At 35.8% G+C, this 22,042-nt stretch overlaps 3 protein-coding genes, 2 non-coding genes and 1 pseudogene across 5 annotated transcripts; 1 reads left to right on the top strand and 5 right to left on the bottom strand.

The window, feature by feature from the left end:
- Nucleotides 1–1,230: 1,230 nt before the first annotated feature.
- On the bottom strand, nucleotides 1,231–1,959 carry LOC148933626 (uncharacterized). Its single transcript, XM_089060816.1, has one exon. The coding sequence runs from the start codon at nucleotides 1,957–1,959 to the stop codon at nucleotides 1,231–1,233; it is 729 nt and encodes a 242-aa protein (XP_088916942.1).
- A 2,809-nt stretch (nucleotides 1,960–4,768) lies between these two features.
- On the bottom strand, nucleotides 4,769–6,026 carry LOC148933627 (putative late blight resistance protein homolog R1B-23; annotated as a pseudogene).
- Nucleotides 6,027–8,726: 2,700 nt separating this feature from the next.
- LOC125223560 (uncharacterized) lies at nucleotides 8,727–10,542 on the top strand. The gene is made up of 3 exons (XM_048126761.2): nucleotides 8,727–9,177; nucleotides 9,440–9,663; nucleotides 10,292–10,542. Exons 1-3 carry the CDS (start codon nucleotides 8,914–8,916, stop codon nucleotides 10,350–10,352), a joined length of 549 nt encoding a protein of 182 aa, XP_047982718.1. The 5' UTR covers nucleotides 8,727–8,913; the 3' UTR covers nucleotides 10,353–10,542.
- Nucleotides 10,543–11,868: 1,326 nt separating this feature from the next.
- On the bottom strand, nucleotides 11,869–20,465 carry LOC125223544 (glucose-6-phosphate isomerase, cytosolic). Its single transcript, XM_048126741.2, has 24 exons — nucleotides 20,361–20,465; nucleotides 19,766–19,816; nucleotides 19,605–19,681; nucleotides 19,414–19,495; nucleotides 19,252–19,299; nucleotides 18,549–18,704; nucleotides 18,373–18,469; nucleotides 18,201–18,243; nucleotides 17,591–17,658; nucleotides 17,413–17,497; nucleotides 16,723–16,771; nucleotides 16,251–16,323; nucleotides 16,120–16,180; nucleotides 15,303–15,369; nucleotides 14,901–14,957; nucleotides 14,756–14,809; nucleotides 14,534–14,662; nucleotides 14,056–14,119; nucleotides 13,872–13,945; nucleotides 13,343–13,396; nucleotides 13,189–13,257; nucleotides 12,921–13,010; nucleotides 12,468–12,575; nucleotides 11,869–12,170 (listed from the first exon to the last, which is right to left on the bottom strand). Exons 2-24 carry the CDS (start codon nucleotides 19,814–19,816, stop codon nucleotides 12,120–12,122), a joined length of 1,707 nt encoding a protein of 568 aa, XP_047982698.1. The 5' UTR covers nucleotides 20,361–20,465; the 3' UTR covers nucleotides 11,869–12,119.
- A 545-nt stretch (nucleotides 20,466–21,010) lies between these two features.
- On the bottom strand, nucleotides 21,011–21,082 carry TRNAE-UUC (transfer RNA glutamic acid (anticodon UUC)). The gene has a single exon. It is a non-coding gene; the product is annotated as a tRNA-Glu (tRNA).
- A 638-nt stretch (nucleotides 21,083–21,720) lies between these two features.
- TRNAK-UUU (transfer RNA lysine (anticodon UUU)) lies at nucleotides 21,721–21,793 on the bottom strand. Its single transcript has one exon. It is a non-coding gene; the product is annotated as a tRNA-Lys (tRNA).
- Between the last annotated feature and the right edge of the window lie 249 nt (nucleotides 21,794–22,042).

Raw genomic sequence — 22,042 nt, forward strand, 5'->3', positions numbered from 1 at the left:
TCTGTGGCTCTTGGCCAAAACACATGTCTCACAAGAAAAATCTCTAGGAATTTTAAAATTTGGAAACAAAAGTTGAAAATAACCATAGGAAGGATGTCCTAGTCTTCTGTGCCACAGCCAAGCCTCCTCTCTTGTGGATCTGTGAGCTAGCATTGCACTGCCATGTTGAGCTACCCCATCCACATAGTAGAGTCCTTGGTTCTCAGTGCCACGCCCAACGATCTTCCTCGTCCGAATATCCTGTAAAATACAATAATTTGGGTGCATCAGGAGAGTGCAATTCAGTTCTCTTGTGGCATGGCTTACTGACATCAATCTTTGGGACAAGCTTGGCACGATTAAACAGTTCGACAAACGAAGATTTGGAGAAATTTCTATGGTTCCGGCCCCTGCTACTTTAATTAATTCTCCATTTGCAGTTCTAATATAAGTCTTAGTGATCTCACTAAAGTCACTAAAGTCTGTTCTCTCTGGGGTCATGGTATCTGTAGTCCCACAATAAAAAATCCATCCCCTTTTATCCAATTTATCACTATTTTGCACGTTGAATGCAGCGGAAATATTCATCAAAGGTGCAAAACGGTTTTGGGTGTCAATTTGGTCAACATTTAGGGTTATCTTGCAATTTCTAACAAATCTGGGCAGCTTATTATAATAGGAGAAATCAGGGGGGTTTATTTTTAAGGGAATGGGGTATATTTTGGTATTTAACATAAAAGGGGGTTTGACTATGAAATTTAAAGGATTTGTTAGGGTTTGATCGAGAATCAAACCCTTTACCTCCTGTCATTGCGCCGCCTCCCCAGTTTTGACCCTCTGTCGCCGCTCCGGTTCGTTCCACAAGATTTCCGATCCGGATGCCACTTCCACCGCCGCCGCCACTACCGCCGCCGATTTCCGGTTGGGGAGGATAATTAGACTGATTCCCTCCTCCAATCGCCCCTTCTCTGTTCTGATTTGGGGCAATCTGTCATTGGTTGATTTCCGCGATTCCGACGGCAGCGAGCTTCCCTTGGGCTCGTGCCTTCTGTTTATCGTCCCACCATTCCGGGTATCCCACCCGGAGGAAGCAAGTCCCCTTCGTATGCTTATTCTTCCCGCAGTGGGAGCACCACAGCTTGCTTTTTTCCGGCTTCCCTCCGGCGGTTTGGTATGTGGCTCCGGCAGGTGGCAGTCGTTGCTGGCTTCCACGATTATTCGGTCGATCCCTCTGTGCCCCGAATCCGTAGCCTATTTCCCCTGATGATGCATCGGCGCTTCCCACGCCAGTGGAGTCTCCGGTGGGTGGAGCGGATGCCGGTGGCATGATTTCTGTCGAGCCGCCTCCTTCTTCACCCATCCGTAGGCTTCTTCGACTGAGGGGTACGGCTGTTCTTTGAGGATCTCCCGACGGGTGTGGTCATACTCCTGATTCAAGCCCGTGAGAAATTTGATAAGCCGTTTCTCACTTGCGTGCTGCCGATACTGCTCGATCCCCTTGTCACAGCACGTGACTGGTTGCTTCTGAGTTCGATCAATATTTACCCACAATCCGTGGATTCGCCGGTAATATGTCTCAAGATCAAGATTTCCCTGTCTCATATATATTATTTTGTCCTCCAGGTCATAAATCAGATATGGATCTGCCTTGCCTTCGAATGTGATTACGAGGTTATCCCACAACGCCTTGGAAGTTTGGTGGTGAGCGAAATCAGCAATAATATCATTTTCGATGTTATCGATGATCCAAGAAAAGACTACCAGATCGGTTTCTTCCCACTCCCGATATCCTTTGCTGCCTGGTTCCGGCGGTTCATCTTGGATATGTGAATATCCCCTCTTGCTTCCTATCGCGACTTTCATCAAGCGCGACCACAACAGGTAGTTCTTCCTGTTTAATTTGAACGCCACGGTAACGTTCTTGTTTGTCCTCAATTTTGAGGATTCGGTTGTTGGTTTCTCCTCGTCTGTGTCTGACATTTTGGATGTGAGAGTTGGGTTCTGTTTTTGGTTTTAGGTAAATGCCGAGAATTGGGTATTACACGGCTATGATGAGATTTCTCTGAGCCAGTATTCTTCCTGCTCTTGATGCCATGAAGAAATAATTTGGGACCAGAAAGATGTATTTTATTGCTTAATTCAATATGTGCTAGGGTTACAACCTTTATAGGTAGAGAAAATTTACATATGGTAAACGAGATCATTGGAGATCCTATCTAGTTATGGTATACAATCAATTTGGAATCAATCACCATAATTACATGATTTCTTTCCAATAATCCCTGGCATGTCTTCTTCCACGATTTCTTTGCAGCAACCAGACTCAAACTTTCTGGGCGGGGTGGGGCGGCCAAGGCGAGGTAGTAGGATATCCGGCGCCGGCAAGCCCCCGCGTTCAGCCGCTGCCCGTGTAAGTAAAATTTCTAAATTTAGAAAATGCATTCTCTTGTGAGACGGAGGGAGTACCTTATAGTAACACTTTCGCAATTGTACCGTAACTTAAAATTTTCGACGATTATGCAATGATATGGACGCCCGTGTTTTCCTACATGGACAAAACGTCGTTATTTAAAACGACGTCGTCTCAACACTCCTCAAAATGACGCTGTCTCATTCCATCATTTTCAGATTGAGGGGTTTTTTTAAAAGAAAAACGTTCTTGGTTCGATCATTCCATGGTTTTTTAGTTTTATAATACCACTTCAGAATGTCATGTCACTAAATAATGCCACGTATTCAGCCAAAAAATTTTAAGTTATGAGACAATTGCAAAAGTGTAATAAATTATGAAGTGATTTAATTAGCTAACATCGTAAGCTGTGGTATAAATCCTAAGTCAACCAAAATTGTAGTTTAATTGGTAATTTTCCCTGTTATTTATAATCATAGAAGGAGATAATTGCTTTAAAAAGGATAAATGACTATGGACAATTTATTTATATATTATAAAATAGATTATTTTAACCATCAATCAGAGTGGCGCAGCGGAAGCGTGGTGGGCCCATAACCCACAGGTCCGAGGATCGAAACCTCGCTCTGATAATTTTTTGTATGTATTATTTTCCTTTTGCATAATTTTTTATATGTATTATTTTCCTTTTTCATTTTTCATTTGTTCGGACAAACATTTAACTTCTAGAAGCACAAAAAATTACTCTTTTTATATGTATTATTTTCCTTTTTCATTTTTCATTTGTCCGAACAAACATTTAACTTCTAGAAGCACAAAAAATTACTCTTTTTATATGTATTATTTTCCTTTTTCATTTTTCATTTGTGCGGACAAATATTTAACTTCTAGAAGCACAAAAAATTACTCCCTCCATCCCTCTGTAGTAGAGGCGTTTTATTTTTTATGGGGGTGTTCGGTCTGCAAGATTGTATCCCGGATTAAATTAATGATGTGTTTGGTTTATAAGATTTAGTCCTTCAACTCAATCCTAGATGAATAATTAGTCATAGCTAACCCCGTATGACTAAAATAATCTCACAACTCAATCATAGATTATATCTTGGTACTCCTATTATTTTATCTTAGAAACCAAACACCAACTATGTATTATTTTCCTTTTTCATTTTTCATTTGTCTGGACAAACATCTAACTTCTAGAAGCACAAAATTTTAACTACTATCATTCACCATTATTTGAAACTAGCTTACTTGTGAGTAGTACGCTTTTATCAACCATCATTCATACTCCCTCCGTTCCATAGTAATATAATCATTTTGTCATTTTAGTACGTTTCGTAGTAATAGACTCATTTCCCTTTTTAGTAAAAATCAACGCAATTTTTTCACACCTACTTTACTCTCTCTTACTTTTTTCTCTCTCCATCTCTCTACCTTTTTCATTTTCTATTTTATTCTCCCTTTACTTAACTCATCTAACACTATTTTTCTTAATCTCTGTGCTGAAAAGAGCCTCCATTACTATGGAACGGAGGGAGTATTTAAGAATAAGAATGGCATACAGACATTCAGCTTCAACTAATAAAGTTGACAAGAATGTAGTAAAAGTTTAAAGCAAGAACAAACAATTTATTCTTTTCTAGTTCTAATGGAATTTGATTCCCTTTTTTTTTTTACAAATAAAGCTATTTACCGAATGGAACAAAGTCCTCAACCATTTAACTTGATACAAAGTCCTATTCTTGTAGACTAATACAAGAAAATGAATCTAAACAAACATTTAACTTGAGAAGTACTCCCTCCGTCCCAGAGAAGTTGGCATACTTTGAAAATGGCACGGGATTTTAGGAGGTTTTGTTTTGTATGTTAAATGGAGAGAGAAAATATAATTTCTATATTTATGTGAGAGAGAACTTTTTCCAAAAAGGGAAATGTGGCATCTTTTGTGGAACAAACTAAAAAGGAAAGTGTGCCAACTTCTCTGTGATGGAGGGAGTACATTGCTATAACACAAAATTTACCATTCACAGTTATTTGAAACCAGCTTTCAAACAAGTAGGATTTTATCAACAATTCATACCTAAATAAACATCACCAACCATTGCACCTTTAATTCTCTGCCTCTATAATCAGTAGAATATATGATAAGCTACCCCATCAAAGCTCTTGCATCTGAAAAACCAAAATAAAAAATGACAGGAATTAACCGGCATTCTATGAACTGAGAAATGTTCAAAAGAGAGGAAGATGTTTAGCTATTGACTAAAGTGTGTGCATTTGCATAACCTCTCAATTAGCCTACTGTAAAAAGTATGGTTGCTAAAAATTATGTCAAACATTGCAACTTTTATGAAAACTTTACCTTATGTCAAGCACACACAATCAAGTTTGAAAGAGGATCAAGAACGCTTCACAACAACTTTTCCCCAAAATTCTCGGTGTTCCTCTTGTATTTTTTTGCCGGGTATAAAAGAGATTGGTTACTATCATCGATCTCAATCAGCTGCAGTGATGAAATATTTCCAATATCATATGGAATCTCATCCAAGTATGGACAACGATGGAGCGTTACGTTAGGCATTGGAGCCTCGGGAAGTGACTACATTCAGCTGTCCAACACAAGATTTGATTCATCAATAAGTAGATGTATATCAAATTACCAAATTCCTTATCAACGGTTTCCCAGTGTTCCCCATGGCAAGCATAGTTCTTTAGTTTCAAAACATGAAGATTTGGCAACGAACCAACAATCGTCATATCATTCCTAGAAATCCATCCGCCACACAATGAACTATCAGAGATGGAGGAAAAGCAAGATTGTCAAGATGTGGCACAAATGAACTATGCACTCCAATTTCAACTTCTCAAGTAGAAGAAAATGTATAAGATTGTCAAGATGGTAACCTACACCAAACTTCATTCCAGAGTAGCATATTCCCAACTTTTTAATGTTGGGAATCATTCTCACCATTCTTCCACTACATGCAAAGTTTGTTAACATGTAAAGTGTTTGCAAGTTTTCTAGAGAAAGAGTTGCTCTTTTGGGAAGGAGTAAAGGGCAAAATGAGAAGGCGATAAGATGTCTCAGTTTCCTCAAGCTCCAAATCTCCACCGGCAAACGAACATCAGATCCATAATTACAGTCTGCAGATTCTGAAGCTTTGCTATAGCTGGAGGGACAATACTATCAGGAATGTTGGTAGCAAGGTAAGTGAGATTAATCAAATTAAACACTTTGGGCCTAAGTGACGTAAAACATGAAGAACCCTAAGTGACGTAAAGTTCTGTACAGAGCCTTTGGGCCTGTACCCTCTCTGTGGGATGCATATAATAGAAATGGTGCATGAGCTATGAGTAGAGTCTTTCAGATGTAGATCATGCCAACTAAAATATGACAATGACCATTTTACCTTCCACCAATTTAGCAATTTGTGTGAATACAGCACTATGTAAGAAATGATGAGGTGGAAAGTAAGGTTAGCATTGTCAATTCATTATTTAAGGGGGATGAATATGCTCTATTTCTTATGAATAGTGTGGGCTTACCATCAATTCTCCGACTTTAATGAATTGTTTCTTGTAAAGCAAACAATGGAAATGAACAGATTTGAGCCCATTTCTTGGCAGTTTTTGGCATTTCTTGTAAAGTGAACGTGCCCTAATATAAATATTACGTCAAATATGATTTTCCTCCAATAATTTATACTAAACTCTATCTTAAAATAATATTCTCTATATTACGCTTTTTTTTACTCATAAAATTGAAAAAAAATTAATTTTGGTTTAGTGTAAAACCTAAAAATAGGTACTGTATTTTTTTTTTCAAAAATAAAAAACAGGATTGGTTTTGTCGTACTATTGGACCTAATTACCTATCTTATTTTAGATTTTAGTGTACCCACTAAACTAAAATCAAAAGCTTTTTCAAATTTTGTGAGTAACAAAAGTACTCCCTCCGTCCCAGAGAAGTTGACATACTTTCCTTTTTAGTTTGTCCCACAAAAGATGTCACATTTCCTTTTTTGGAAAAAGTTCTCTCTCACATGAATATAAAAATTATATTTTCTCTCTCCATTTAACACACAAAACAAAACCTACTAAAATTCCGTGCCATTTTCAAAGTATGCCAACTTCTCTGGGACGGAGGGAGTACTATAATATAGAGAATATTCTTTAAAATTTGAATTTAGTATAAATTATTAGATTAAATACTAATATTTTATGTGATATTTACACTAAATATGAGTTTAAATGAATTTAAGTTTAGTAGTATAATGATTGGAAATGAAGTAAGGATTGTTGAAGTGAATTCCACATCTCCATAAGCCATGTCTGGTGTATGATTATGGGTTGGGATTGAAATACCGATTCTTCCCCTCATTTGGATGCAAAACGGCAAGATTTAGTAATATTTCAATTTCATTTTTTCCATCTTCCTACTTTTGTAGTATTAAAATTCATATTATACATTATTATATTATTTTCTTTTATAAAAGTAGTATATGAATTGAGTTGGGTTTCTAAATTCAACTACTAATAAAAAATATAAAGAGCTTCACTCGATATTCACTAGTCGAAGTCAACAGTCTTAATATTATAGGTAGTACTAAGAGAAAGATTTAATGAAGTCTTGTCGGGTAGATCACATTTTAAGGCGCATATCAATCAGAAATAGAAGACTAATGTGAGATGATTATTATTAATTATTATTAGTAAGCCTACTATCATTTTAATACCCAATTTGACCAAACCAGTGTGAACTCGGCATGAATTCAACCCATTTTCAGAATATTAGGTGTGCGTATTTTCAATTCTACGCAACTAGTGCTCCACTAGACTATGTGAGTTTACTGTTTATGCCAGTGTTAACATTTTTATATTAATGTAAGATAATATTGGCCTACTTCAAACAATGTATTTTATCGTAGATTCTCATGACTTATTAATAGTAAGTTATTATTAGGGGCGAACTCAAGTGAAGCCAACAAGGGGGCTCAAGCCCTCATTAAAATTAAATTTTTAATATTTCTTCTATAAAATTTCTATATTTATCTAAATTTAGTATAAATCACTAGGCAAAGTCCATGTTAATCATCTAAATCATCCAAACTTATATTTTTAAAATAAAATATAAACAACCTAGCTCCTATCAATATTATTTTCTGCTTATTATATATGATTATCCATATTAAGTTGTAGGATTTTTAATTAGAGATCAGATGGCTATGACTAATTATCATAAGACTATCCATTTATGATTCAGTTGTGTAATTTAATCTTATGAATCAAACATGATACATATTCAATCATGAGATATAATCTTACAATCGAACAGATCCTTACGTGACTATATTAATGTCAGATAATCTTGGGCAATTGCAATATATGACAATGTACAATTCAATTTTGATCAATCGAAAACCCATAATTGACTACTAATTTTTTTTTCATGAAATATATTCTATTCGTTCGTGATTAGGAGTTCCAGTTGAGTTCAACGTGTATTTTAAAAGTTACAAGGAAAAAATGGGAGGAAAAGAATGTTAATCTCATTTATATATATATATATATATATATATATATATATATATCAATTTATATTAAAAAAATAAGTTAAACGAGATAGTGAAATGTGATGTCTTATTTCTATTTTTAATACTCCTTCAGTCTCATTTTAGTTGAGACTCTTTTTGACATAAAAATTAAAAATACGTTTTGAAGTCAAATAGATAGATAATAAAAGTGGAAAGAGAATAAAGGAGATAAAAAAATATAAAGTAGAAAATAGAATAATTTTTTTGTTAATAAGAAAGATCCAACTACCTTGGATTGCCTAAAATGATTTCTGACTCAAGTGCCACAGGACACCGGGGGAGCAAAAGTTAATCGGGACTTCTAACTCGTTGACATGATTATAACTCAACTCGCAGGACGTTGATGAGTAAAAGTTATTGGAAATATCCTAATTATAGACGAACCGAAACCAAAATGACAAATGGACACTCATAATCATGAATAGATGAAGAATCCCGCTAGGCTGGCCCGATTGATATTCGTAGATCTAACATTATATTTCTTCTTTCATGAAAGAAAAGAATCCAACTTTCTTAAGAAGAAAGGAGTAGAAAAGGAGGGATCAGTTTCAAAACAACTTTCAGTTACTGAGGATAATAAAATGCAGATCTGAATTGATACACATTAATTTATATGGTTGAACTGTACAATGAATTACTAATAAAATGACCGACAAAAACATGTTTAGAAATAGAAATAAAACAAGAGGGAATGAGTCCATGGCCCCACCACCGTCGGTGGGGATTTCAATTCAAGGTAAAATCACCCTCCCAAGTGCTGCGATTATTGTACTCTCTCTAGTCTCTTCCATTAAAGCTACCTACAATTTCACACTATCTCCTCTCAGTTCTCACTGTACAACTCTCAAGCACCCAAAATCACTACTTTTTCTTTGATTATTGGAATTCAGTAGCTCTGAGAGAAGGGGGTGGTGATTTTGAGAAGCAGAAATGAGAGATGAAGAAGGGCAAACAGTTCCTAGCAGCAGCAGCAGCATAAATGGAGCAGCAAATATGAGTGTGAAGAAAGATGGGTGTGGATTTGAGGGGGTGTTTGGGAGAGGGAAGTATAAGTTATGGGCTTTGGGTGCCATAACCCTGCTGGCAGTCTGGTCGATGTTCACTGGCACTGTCACTCTAAAATGGTCTGATGTTAACCTCAAACACGCCTCTAATGACTTGGACCCCTCTCTCCATTCTGATCTTGATGTTTTGGTACTCATTTCTCATCACTCTTTCCCTTTTGGTTTATCTTATTTACTGTGATTTTTACTTAGCTAGCTTGAGATCTGATGAAGTACTATTGATATAGAGTTGAGATGGTATAAAAAAATTGGATCTTGAATAGTTACACATGCTAAAAGTTGGATCTTGGTAGTTCATAAACAAGTGATCTGATCAGAAACTAGAATAAAAATTGAATCTTTGGAAGAATTAAGACCAATCATGATTTACTTTCTTGAGTTTGGTGTTGTAGGATGTGGATGAGAGGGAAAAGATGGTGAAGCAAATGTGGAATGTGTACAAGCACAGCAGTGTTGCTAAATTGCCAGGCTTTTGGAGGGATGCGTTTGGGGCAGCTTACCAAGACTTGACTAGTGAGATTGCCAATGTCAGGAACTCTGCCTTTTGGGAGATTGCAAAGATGTCGTTCCGTGCAGCCGACATCTATGACTCACCCCCGGCTGAATCAGCTGCTAGGTATGCCTCTCAATGGAGCTCCTCAAATTTTAAGCCTGAAATGATATTGATGCTTTTTGAGCATTGTGTTTGTTTGATACAAAATTGGGGTAGTAGGATGGTTTGGGATTTGCAGTTCATATGATTTGAGTATTCTAAGGATTAAGTTTAAAGTCATTCAATCTATCAAAGTATGTGCTAAGATCTAATGCCTGGACTAAGGCCAAATTTGTTCACAAAGTAGGTTTCTGAAATCAAATTGTCTTCTAGCTTAATCATACAATTGGACATAGTTGATTTCATTAGGCTTTCTTGATTTAGAAAAAATTTGGATCATGAAATACTCCAAGTAGGATGGCATGGGAAAGCTCTCCTTTTCAAGGAGGTGTTTACTTTCCACGATTTGCAATGCATATGATGAGTATTCGAAGGACTAAGTTCAAATTCGTTCAATATCGACTTATGTGCTAACTGCTAAGATCTAATATTTGGACTAAGACAATTTATTCACCTTGGTGCATCATGTTGTGTTAGTCTTGCTGTGAAGGGATTTAATCATATACTTGGTTTCATTATTTAGAAAGAAGTGGATTATGTTTGCTTATGATCTCCTCTTACATTTGGATCTTGTACATTCTTGTAAATGCAGAGAATCAAAGGAGGATGTTCGACTAAGAATCAAGCTGGGGAAGACAAGAAAGCAGAAATGAGAGCAATTGCAAATGTTTGCAGCCTCAATCATGTAATTTTTTGGATTTCTCCATCACATTATTATATGAAATCATGGAGCATATATTTATAAATTATTTCACCATATATATATACTGGCTTGGGGCATCCTTACTGCAAGGTGTTGAGATGCCTCAGTGCTTGGTATAATATATTTACAGTTTTACACTAGAGCATGCTCCAAATGGGAGAATAGCTGTAATAGCTCTTGATCCTATCAAATAATTAGTGTAGTTTACTTCCTAAATTCGATCGACTGTGATGAAAAAATGGTAAGAAGGGTATATTTTTGTGTTAGTGCACGATCACACACAATAAGGGTGGTTGATTGGTTGTTCGGTTATAAACGATCGGTTCATCGTACCAACTCACACACAATGACACAATCAACAATTCACCATATCCTGATATTTTTTTCTGCGTCCGCCCCTAGTGTCTTAATTGATCATATACTCCGTATTTGATTCTTAAAACACTAAAGGTGATTCAGTAATAATTACTGCTTTTACTTGTATTATCAAAAGAGTGGCTAACATGAAAGTTGGATTCCAGGAGTAGCACTTGACAGCAAAGGCTAAACTGGGATGCCTTTTTCTTTTGCAAAATAAAGTGGCCAAAAAAGTTATTGCCAAAGTAGATGCATGACTATATCTCTTCTTTAAGAGGTTATTTTCACTATAATAGAAGAATAATTTCAATATGTCACTTCGCATATAACTTCTGAGTATTTGCTAATAATAGAACAAGATCGCACATGCTCTATCATCTCTGACGGGACATTTGGCTCGAGCATGAAGTCTGCTTAGATAACATATTAATATATATGTAAATCATTCGTATTTTTAGTATCGAAACTAGATCACTCCTTCCTCGTCTTCTCCGATGGCAAATTGGGCTCGACACGACTACCTCACTTATTTTCAACGTCAAACAGATTCTTATCGAATTGCTTATTTCGACCAAGCAAGTTTGTTATCATCAAGTCAAAAGAACAAGACTTCTTGGCGGGAGCCGCATTCCACCATCACATGTTCATTTCCAAAAAAACAATAATTGAGGAAAAAAATTATGACAACCAATACTGAAACAACTTCAAAAATATAGACTATATTATTGCAAAATAAATACTCGTTTGATAAAATTTTAAATTAAGAAAATCCCAATGTTAATCCAACACACAATGTCGCCGACTCTTTGCACTGCAATGGAGAAGGCTTCTACTGACATCGGATGGCAGAGGCGGTGCAACCACTCCCAAGAACCAAATTTAATGAAAGTTTCCAGTCTATATGCCAGCAGTGGAATTGATCGACCAACCCCACTTAGATCCTCTATCTAACGACAGTATGTTCGATGAGAGTGAATTTTCTTAATTGTTTTACCTTTACTGCTATTGTATTTTCATAAGGGTATGTTTGCCCTTACACACAAAATGTGGCTAATATTTACATAGTTTTACTCTGGTTATGTTAGTGTTGAAATATCAACTACAAAACATAAGTTCTTAAGATCCCTTTTTATTTCGATCGTTTAATAAGATTTGTCTTGTACACCATGTTGCAAGTACAAGATAAATACAAAGGGAAACTGCACAGGTACAGTTGTAGGCAGTTATATGTATTCACCTAACTTTGGAAAATTGCAAGTTAAGCAGTCATAGCAGCAAAGCTAACTCTTTATGCTGTTCCATTGCAGGGAAACGAAATCAACCTGTGGTTAACCGGATCGTTTTTCAGTCCGGTTGATGCTTACAACTTTGGCAAAACTGTGGAGTCCTCCTTTAGAATGTCCTTGCTCGCCTATCACATATGGCAAGCCTAGTCAGAAGTGCTCTTAAAATGTGGGTAGTGCCCAATTACAAGCTTGTTCGGGTTCATAACAAATTTTCATCTTTTTTTGCTCATTCTAGTAAGAATGCCTAATGTAACAAGTACTCGTAGCAGTATAAGTTGTGTACTATAAACATGGAATAATTCCTAATGTTACTTAAGAAAACCATGGTGCATATGCAACTTCAAGAACAAGCCGTGTACGTTTGATAATCATAAAGTCCAACAGAGAAAAAAGAATTTGCTTGACAGACGGTCGTGTCATACCTCTAGGTATCGCGTCAGGAGTGTTGCAGTACTGAAATTGAAGCCCTCAATAGGTTCGGAGTTCTTACGAGATGCATGAAGCTGCTTTCTTACTTGAGTAGCCAGAGACTGATTTGTAATTTAGACCAGATCACGAGATTATAAAAGTTAATATAGGTGAATCATAAGGGGTGTGATCAATTGCTAACTTTCTTAAGTTGCTAACTTGATGACTCATCAATGCAGTGTATTAAAAATGTCAACACGATAATATTAAAATGTCAACACATAATTTTGTTGAATTTCAATATAATGTGTTGATATTATATTTTGACATTTTGATGTCTCCGTGTTGACATTTTTAATACACTGTATTGATGAGTTAGCGGAGTTAGCACCTTAAATAGTTAGCAATATAACGCACCCCTCATAAAGGTAGTAAGGTTAAGTGAAGTCTGATCATATAATTTGTACCTTTCCTAATTCTACGCCCCATTGGTCAAAGGAATTGATACCCCACACAAATCCTTCTACAGCAACTCTATGCTCATAAATTGCCAACAACTGCAACATAACAGGCATGTACAAATCAGGCAACATCAGATTTTGCAACAAGAATTCTGCTGTGGGACCAAGATATAGTAGGATAAGATCAAATATTATGAAGAACTAGGTTTCGAGGTTCAAGCACGTGAAGAAAATAATGATTTGTATAGCAAGCATCAACAACAAGATTGTTCACCTGTCCAATGTTGTAAGCATTTAATGAAGGAAGCAGAAGACTGAGAGAGGGCCGATTGCCAGAGAAAGTCTGCAAAAAGTGTATATCTTCAGACCCAGTATCGAACTTTGGCAGAAGGAGATGATCATATAAACTGGTAGTGTAAGGGAATTACCTTGTGTGTAATAAGATTACTAGGAACATTCTCTTTCAACAGCTGTTCGGGAGTCTGGAGAAAAACTAACAATAGTTAAATGCTGATATCCAGAAGCTTTAATGATAGATAATGCGAGATATTTACAGGTAGAACCAAAAAATAATACTCCCTCCGTCAGCCATTAGGAGTCCCATTTCTTGGCGGCACGGGTTTTAAGAAATGTTAAGAAAAGTGGGTGGAAAAAAGTAGAGGAATAAGAGTCTCACTTGTATATATTAGTTTTAGACGAAATGTGAGTGGAATGAGTTAGTGGAAAGTGGGACCCTATTACCATTTGTGATAAAAGCGATCCGGGACTCCTATTCGCGGACGGACTAAAATGGAGAAACGGGACTCTTATTCGCGGACGGAGGGAGTATACTTAAAGAAGAAGCAAAGGACGAGCTCAGTGTGTCAATGCTATGAGTATCCATATATTCCCAGTGAACAAAAGAAAATAGTAAACCTCAATTGAAGCCGTATGTGTAAAATAGGACTAGTTTATCACCTTTCCATAAGCAAGCGCATCTGGCTGGGCAAAGAAGTTTGACATGAGCTCGTCGTGGTTGCTGACCAATTCACCTGTATAAGCAAGCCGCCTGAGTTCAATGTTGTTCGGATTGTTCCCAGTTTCAATTAAAACAAGGTATCATAGGATCCCTAAAAGCAGATAAATCGGAGAAAAGTAACACCTTTCAGGTAAACAGGTTGCTGACTCTTCACCACCCCAATAAAATCACACGGAATAACACGACCCTGGAAATTCACCGGCCAAGTGGTTAAATCAATGATTCCAGAATATACGACATCACATATGCAAAACCAGGCAGTGATTGCTTTCGACAATGGCACAGTGAAAAGTTACTGGTTGGGTAGGATCCATTACCGAGACCAACAAAATCTATAGACAATATAGGATGTCGATATACCAAAATGCTACAGTGAAAAACAGAAAATGACAGGATCATTTTCAGAGAGGAGACGGAGACTACATTAAATATAACCAGCAACATATCCATGTAAACAACTTATAAACTCTCATATTTCTGGTTATGTTTAATCATCAATATGAGAGTTCATATAATGTTTACCTGGATATGGAGCACCTCAACTAAGTCGGCATGACTGGGACAAAACTGAATGTACTGATACAAGATGTTATGGCATTACCTGGTGAATTAGTTGGTAAAAGCTGTGTTGTCCATTTGTTCCTGGTTCACCAAAATCAATCTCACCTGCCTCATAGGGAAGGGGAACACCATCAATTGACACACCTTTCCCATTACTCTCCATGCTAACCTGAATAGATAGTGTTTTTATAACATATCAAGGTCAACCTCAAATGCAAGAAACACAAACATTAACTATCAACACTGAGTCATCAGGACATGCCTGCTGAATATGTGGTGCAAGTTTTTCCAGTGCTTGAGAGTAAGGTAATATGGCCTGAAAAAAAGGAATAGTGTGCCTTTATGCTTAAGTGAAGCATCAGTTAATGGGGAATATTTAAATAAACTTGGACAGCTAATAAACATACTCTAGCAGGATAGCCAAGAAACGACACATTCCAAACACTCAGCAAGCCCAGTAGCACCTGCAGAAATAATTTTTGCATAAACACATAAATGATATTTACAAGAGACATACAATATAGACTGTCAAGGGGATGTTTTTACAAGTCAAAAGCATAGTTCAATAGTGAAACAAGGAACAGAAGGCTATCAAAATATCAAATACAAATGAAGAGAGAGAGGACATATGATACTTAAAAGACCAACATATTCATAAAAATTGGTGCTTCTTAGTTGGATGTGTAGGACTTAGCTTCAAAGTCAATCTACTCAATAGTTGTTCCAACAGAGTGTGTGCAGGTAATAAATCGAGCAGTTGGAGTACACATTGCAGCATTAAGACTAAGCATTTTAAGGAATAAACATACAGGTAAGTTTTTCTCAAAAGGTGCTGAATGGAAATGTTGATCAATACTTGAAGCTCCTTGGAGGAACCTTCACCAAAGAGAAAAACAATAGAATATTAGTCAACGTGAAGCAAAGTAGTATATCAGAGATTCAGAATAAAAACATAATATATCTAAACCAACAAAAAATATTGAAATTTTAATCTGTTAAGAAAGCAATAAAAGCAAAAGGTTCCCAAATTTGAAGGTCAATTAATGATTTCGAAGTCAGTGTTCCCAAAAATATTAGGCCCAAATGAGAAGTTCATGACATGCTCCAATAAAATCACATCATCGTGTAAGAAAAGGGCATATAATATAAAGAAAAACGAGGCTGCATTGAATGGAAAGAACATGTAGAGGATAACTATAGGGCGGCAAAGTACTCAGCTAAGAGAAACTAAAGTGTGTAGCTTTGTGGCTGACATAGGAGTTCTAGTTATTAGATTTTGATTCCTTCAATTTCAGATTTGTTTAGGGTATTTTGTGTTCTGTACTAGGGGCTAAATTTCAAGTTGTTGAATTAATTACATTTTGGCGACAAAAAACTCTTAGAATTTGTTTTCTTGCAATAATTATGTCCTCAAATTAATATTGTTCCATGACACATCTGTCTCATTTAAAGAAAAGAACTTCCTATATTACCTTTCATATCATTGTCACCAAATCAGCGAAAAACTAAACTTAAAAGAAGTGCACTAAAATACTTTCATATCGGCTGTGAACAGTTGTTATATCTTATCTACACTAACCATACAAGTAAGTGCTTTAAATAAAATAAAGCAGTGTTTTACTATACTTTTCAACGACTGCAAAACCATATTGCAGAGAAAGAGGCAATACTCCAACCGCGCTGCAAACTGCAAACAGTGGTCCAGAAACCAGTTAGACATCCTTTAAATCAAGTATTTGACATAAAAGAGAACATACCGCTGTAGCGTCCTCCCACCCAGTCCCAGAAAGCAAAAGCATTATTTGGATCGATGCCAAACTTTTCTACAAGCTGCGTGTAAAAGTAGCAGAGTGTCTAATCAGTAAATCCAAATCCATGTTTAACATGATCGGGAAAAGTGCAACTTACAGCCATAATTACCCTATGAACAACCTGACTTGTAGATAATACAAACACATGATTCTCTAGGCACACTATACAAGAAAAGCTTTATGTTTTAATGGCATTGACACAAATATTCAAAGAAAAGTTAGGGTGGGTCTGATATCAAAAGAAATTTTGAGTAAAATGTCTTTCCTACAACTGATTTTTTTAAATGTACTACTAGTAAAAAAGGGTAAAGAAATACAATGACTCGTGAAAACTTCAAAAGTAAATAATTGAACGTATGTTGCTTTTAATGCTACAGGGAATTATATAACAGGGGAAGAGGAAAGAAAGGGCACTCACAGTTAGGTTAGTGCTGACAGCAACCATGTGTTTTGCAACCGCTTCAGGTCTGGAAATAGCACGTGAAGAGATATAAATAATCATATGCCAAAGTGAAACACAATTGACATGTTAAGGAAGAACTCCAAGGTATGAAAATCAACTACAGGCTCTGATACTAATAGTGGTTGAGCCGCTGAAGAGGAGAGAGCTCAGAGAGGGGCTTAAGCTCCCATCAACAGAACATTTCAACTTTTTGTTCTAATAAAATCTAAAAATTGTTGCCATTTTGTGTGAACTGTTGCGTAAAACCCCCTATCACAAAACTGAATCGTAGAAAAAATAGTTTATCAAAATCTCAAACTTTAAATTTGAAAATCAAGCCCCCACCAAAGACTTTTGCTGCCTACGTCCCTAGAAAATAATCATAGATTGGATCTAACACAGTTCAACGAGCGTGCAACAAAAAATTGTCGTAGAATCCCCATTTTACATAATACCTACTTCCTTTAACTTCTCCTTTTTCAACAACTTTAACATGAGACACTTCACTCACAACTTCATCAAAACCAAAGATATTCCCAGATATCTTAATTACCATTAGCAATCAACAGCAACTATATTGCCAATGCTAGTTTCACATTATTAGTCAAAGGCCTGAGGTGTACTCTGAGATCATTGACTAGAAGTTTAATTTTGGAATGTTCTCACCCCAAGGCAGCTGAGATCCACTCCCTTATAGTCCGAGCATTGAGCATAGTCTCTGCTGTGGTGAAAGTTTTTGATACCACGACAGCTGCAAAACATAGAAGTAGGGAGTAAAAACAATCAAGTGGCTTGAATTTTTTTGTCTAGGGAACTAAATAACTAAATAAAAAGGAAAATATACCTAATGTAGTTTCAGGATTCAGCCCTGTAATGTTTCTTGCAACATCAATTGGATCGACATTTGCAAGACTTCGACAGGAAAAGAAAAAACAATGAGGTAAAAGCGGTATTTAGCTCGTGAAACTCTTAATCGATGCGTACTTCAGTACATGAGAGAAGTGAGAACTCATTATTATCTACTACCAATTTAAAAACTACCCTACGGCCTACACCCCCAAACCCCCACCATAAAAACAAACAAAAAGGTGAGAAGGAAAGCAGGCAGCAGTGACAATAGCTAAAGACTTGCCATAGAAAGACAGCTTCGAAAGAGAAATATGAAATAACAGGAAGAAAGAGAAAATAAGTATTAGATAATCTACTGATTTTCCCTGATACCTAAAACATGGTGTTTTGAGTTTCAATTTAGAGATATTAACCGAGTCTAAGAGGCTCTATTGATCTTGGACCCTTTGACTATGTTCAGGTTGATATATAGGCTTGAAAGCTGTTCTAAGTTACATAAGTTCAAAGTAATCAACTTAAGAAAGAGATTACAAACACAGAGAACTTAGAAAGAGAGAACACACACACATAGAAATGATGAAATAACCAAGGGCATAATTTCTTACAAATGCAGTTTCCGACCACTAGCCAATTGAGCAGCTTCTGGGTCTGCATGATCATGTGAAGCATTAGCTATATTTTATAAAATCCACGTAGACATCATTGGAGACAGATGATTTTTCATCAGGGGAGAAAAATCCAAATAGACAAGGGGAAATGTCTTTGCATCAAGATAACCTGTTTGAAGTGCTGTATGAACAAAAAGAGGGCCTAGAAAGCTTCCTCCAATCCCAATTGCAATAACATTTGTTAATGGCTTCCCAGTGGCTCCAACCTTTAAAATTTTCCAAATAGGTAAACAAATCTATGATCCAACCAACAAAAGTTACTACATATTTGGTAATAAGGATTACCCAGGCATCACTGCGGACCCTGTCAGAGAAATCCTTAATCTTATCAAGAACTTGCCAAACATCAGGTACCACATTCTTCCCGTCACTGTTTATAACTGAACCCCTTGGAGCACGAAGAGCTACGTGAAGGACAGATCTATTTTCTGTGCTGTTTATCTGATGATATAAAATTCAAAAACAAAGACTGGATGAAGAATGTCAAAGAAGCATGTCTCATTGTAATAATTAAGTTATTATTCTGTCACACTAACCAATGCAAAAGTTTCAAATAAAGTAATGACTATTGGGATATTTCAAATCTTAGTCCTCAATGCAGTAATGGAAAATGCATGAGAACTGCATGATCTTTATTGATTAATATTAAGGGTAACAATAGTCAAAGACATGCCATAAAAGATACTTAATGGTTTGTGTGCATGCTTTTTGCATTAATATAAGACAAAGGCATTCCTTTTGCCTTCTAAAATTTTCAAAAAGTAGCATTCTTGTGGATTCATGCTTTGAATATTTTTCTGACATTTGCCTGATAAAGGAAAGTAGGAATGTCGAGCTGTATTCTTTGTATCAATATGAAAATTTTAACAGATACATAACTTTTGAAACATCTCTATGGAAAATATGCAAGTGCAAGTAACATAAGGAAGTTTTGCAGAGACCATCTTACGGAGACTATATATTAATAAGTTAGCAAGCAATAACTTACACGCTCTCCACTGAACATCAGGTTAATCTTTTCTTTCAGATGAGCTGCCTGTAACACAAGACAAGCTACCATAATCAGAGTTCAAAATGCATGTATGAACCAAGATATATGCTATGAGTCCCCCCTTCAATAATAACTAAAGTTGGTTCACGAATCACGAACCTCGGCTAATTTGTTGAGCTTATTGAATGTATCGACAGTGGCACATTGCCTTGAGTAATCCAACAATAACCCATCAAACTCACTGACATCACAAAGACATAAAATCAAAATTCAACACCATTTTACATAAAACTTCCCTCTTTATCATAAACTTAAAAACTTAAAACATGAAGAGAAAACAAGCATCATACACCATCATGGACTGGCATCTCTTCGCATCGCTCATCAATTCACGCAGATGAGTCTTTTTAATGTCTTCAACATGGGCCTGAAATGCATGCATTAACTACCACACCAAAGTGCATCGCCGCAACACTTCAAGAACATGGTCCGAACATAAACATGGTATTACCTTTAAATCCTTCCATGCATCAGTTTCGCAGACTAGACCGGATGACGCCATCTACACAAATTCCACAATCAAAATCTGGAAGGTTCAGAAAACTAAAACATCGCATTATATATCTCTCACCCCAATCAATTCCAAAAGAATCTAGTGCAAATCTCACGCAGAATATCTTTGCTATTCAGACAGTTCAGTTAAAAAATTAAGTTTCACAGTCATCGCATAAAAATCAGGCGCCTGAAACCATAAATTCACTACGTCCACCATCAATACCCAAATCAATCTGATGCACTTTTAAATATTATCGGTCACATAAACCGGAAATGAAATGAAATGATCGTATAGCTAAATCAATCTACAAAACATAGGAATAATATAAATTCAGACAGTCTGGTGATAAATTAAGTTTCACACTCATCGCTCCTGAAGAGAAAAAAGACATGTGCCTAAAAACATAAATTCACTGCGTCCGCCATTAATGCCACAAGCAATCTGATTCACTTTTCAAAATTATGACTCACGGGAAACGGAAATGAAAGGAATCATAACACAAATAACCTACAAAATATAGAAATAATAGAATTTGTGAGAAGGAGAATACCTCTCTAGCTGGAGTGAGATCAGTAGTGAGCGGAAGTGCAAAAACAGCAGTGAATATAAAAATGCGGAGGAAAAAGCAGAAGTCCTCTTCAAGGCCACTGAATCGACGGCTGAGATTTGATCAATACGAAATTATTGGAAAAGCAAAATACTAGGAGTAGTACTCTATGCCAAGTAATTGATTTAGTATTTCTATTTGGGCAATAATTTATTTTCTCTTCACTTATGAATACATTTCATAAAAAATATCTTATTATTCTGTTTCCACTCTACCTTATACAGTTCAAAAAGTTCAATTTTATCTTATAATAATAATAATAATAATAATAATAATTACTAGGAGTATCAATTTTATCAAAAAGTTCAGTAAAAATCATTTACTTCATTATTTCTCAACTATATATCATATCTTAGAATTTCTCTAGTTTATCAAAAAATAATAACTCAATTAACTTGAGAATCTCTCCATTTTATCAAAAAGAAATGCCTCAATAACTCCAATTTACCAAAAAAATTGCCTAAATATATGTTTCAATAAACTTAGATAACTGTTCATTTCCAGACAAAAAAAATACTACGGTAAAATAAAGTGCCTCAATAAATGCGCTTAACGAAAAAATAAAAATTAACATAACAAAATTACAAAAATAATTCCGTTGCCGGGAATCGAACCCGGGTCTCCTGGGTGAAAGCCAGATATCCTAACCGCTGGACGACAACGGATGCATACATGCCTAATTATGGAGTTACATATTTATCAGTATTCAACGTAAATGATTTGACGTCATAATCTATGAATATGTTATCAAAATTAGTACAACTATCTTCAATTTTATTTTTTTTGTAAGAGGATTAAGATGTTTTTTCTAATATAACAGTAAAATATTTTTTAAAATAAAATTTACCTCTACAAAGTTTGAACACCTTGACCAACTTGATCATTTTGGATAATATTTATATCATTTATTCATCAAAAAGTGCGCGTTGAAGGAGGTTCTCATCTTTGCAATCTAGTTCAAAAGTATCAAGCATCTCCATCTAACTTTTGTGTGCCAAGGAAAGAATTTCTCTCCGGACAAAAACTTTTTGCTCAAAGTAAAGCTCATTTATTTTCTTTCAAATATTCCATGCAATATAAACAAATAATGCAAAAACTTTATAGGGCTCTTTTATTCAAGAGACAGTAAACCACTTATCTAAAAAAAATCATTAAGAAACTGAGATTCAAAACATAAAAACCCTCTAAATATGAATCATTTGTAAATTGATAGCCAGATCAAATCAGTAGTAATTAATAATATTTTTTTTTTATTTGATAAATGAGCTTAAAATAACGATTAAAACTAATAAAATATGAAATGCGCCGTCTGTGGGAATCGAACCCACGACCACATGGTTAAAAGCCATGCGCTCTACCAGCTGAGCTAAGACGGCAAGTTCGAATATTTTTCACTATATAGTATTTTTTCAAATTATTCCAAATGACCAAAAGGCGTTAGAATTTAGATTAAAAGTAGGTAACCATCTTAACCATGGGTTGCGTTTGAAAAGATATAGTACTCCATTAGACTAGATTTAGTTACCTAGTCCATGAAAAGTATGAACATTTGATTCAACAGAGTTTAAATGTATAATTGACAAAGTGAGAAAGAGAGAAAGTGCAATATAAGTAGTGTTAGTGGA

The sequence above is a fragment of the Salvia hispanica genome, chromosome 1 (assembly GCF_029641045.1).
Source record: "Salvia hispanica isolate PSC_SH4W2 chromosome 1, Shi_PSC_v1, whole genome shotgun sequence".
Lineage (NCBI taxonomy): Eukaryota > Viridiplantae > Streptophyta > Magnoliopsida > Lamiales > Lamiaceae > Salvia > Salvia hispanica.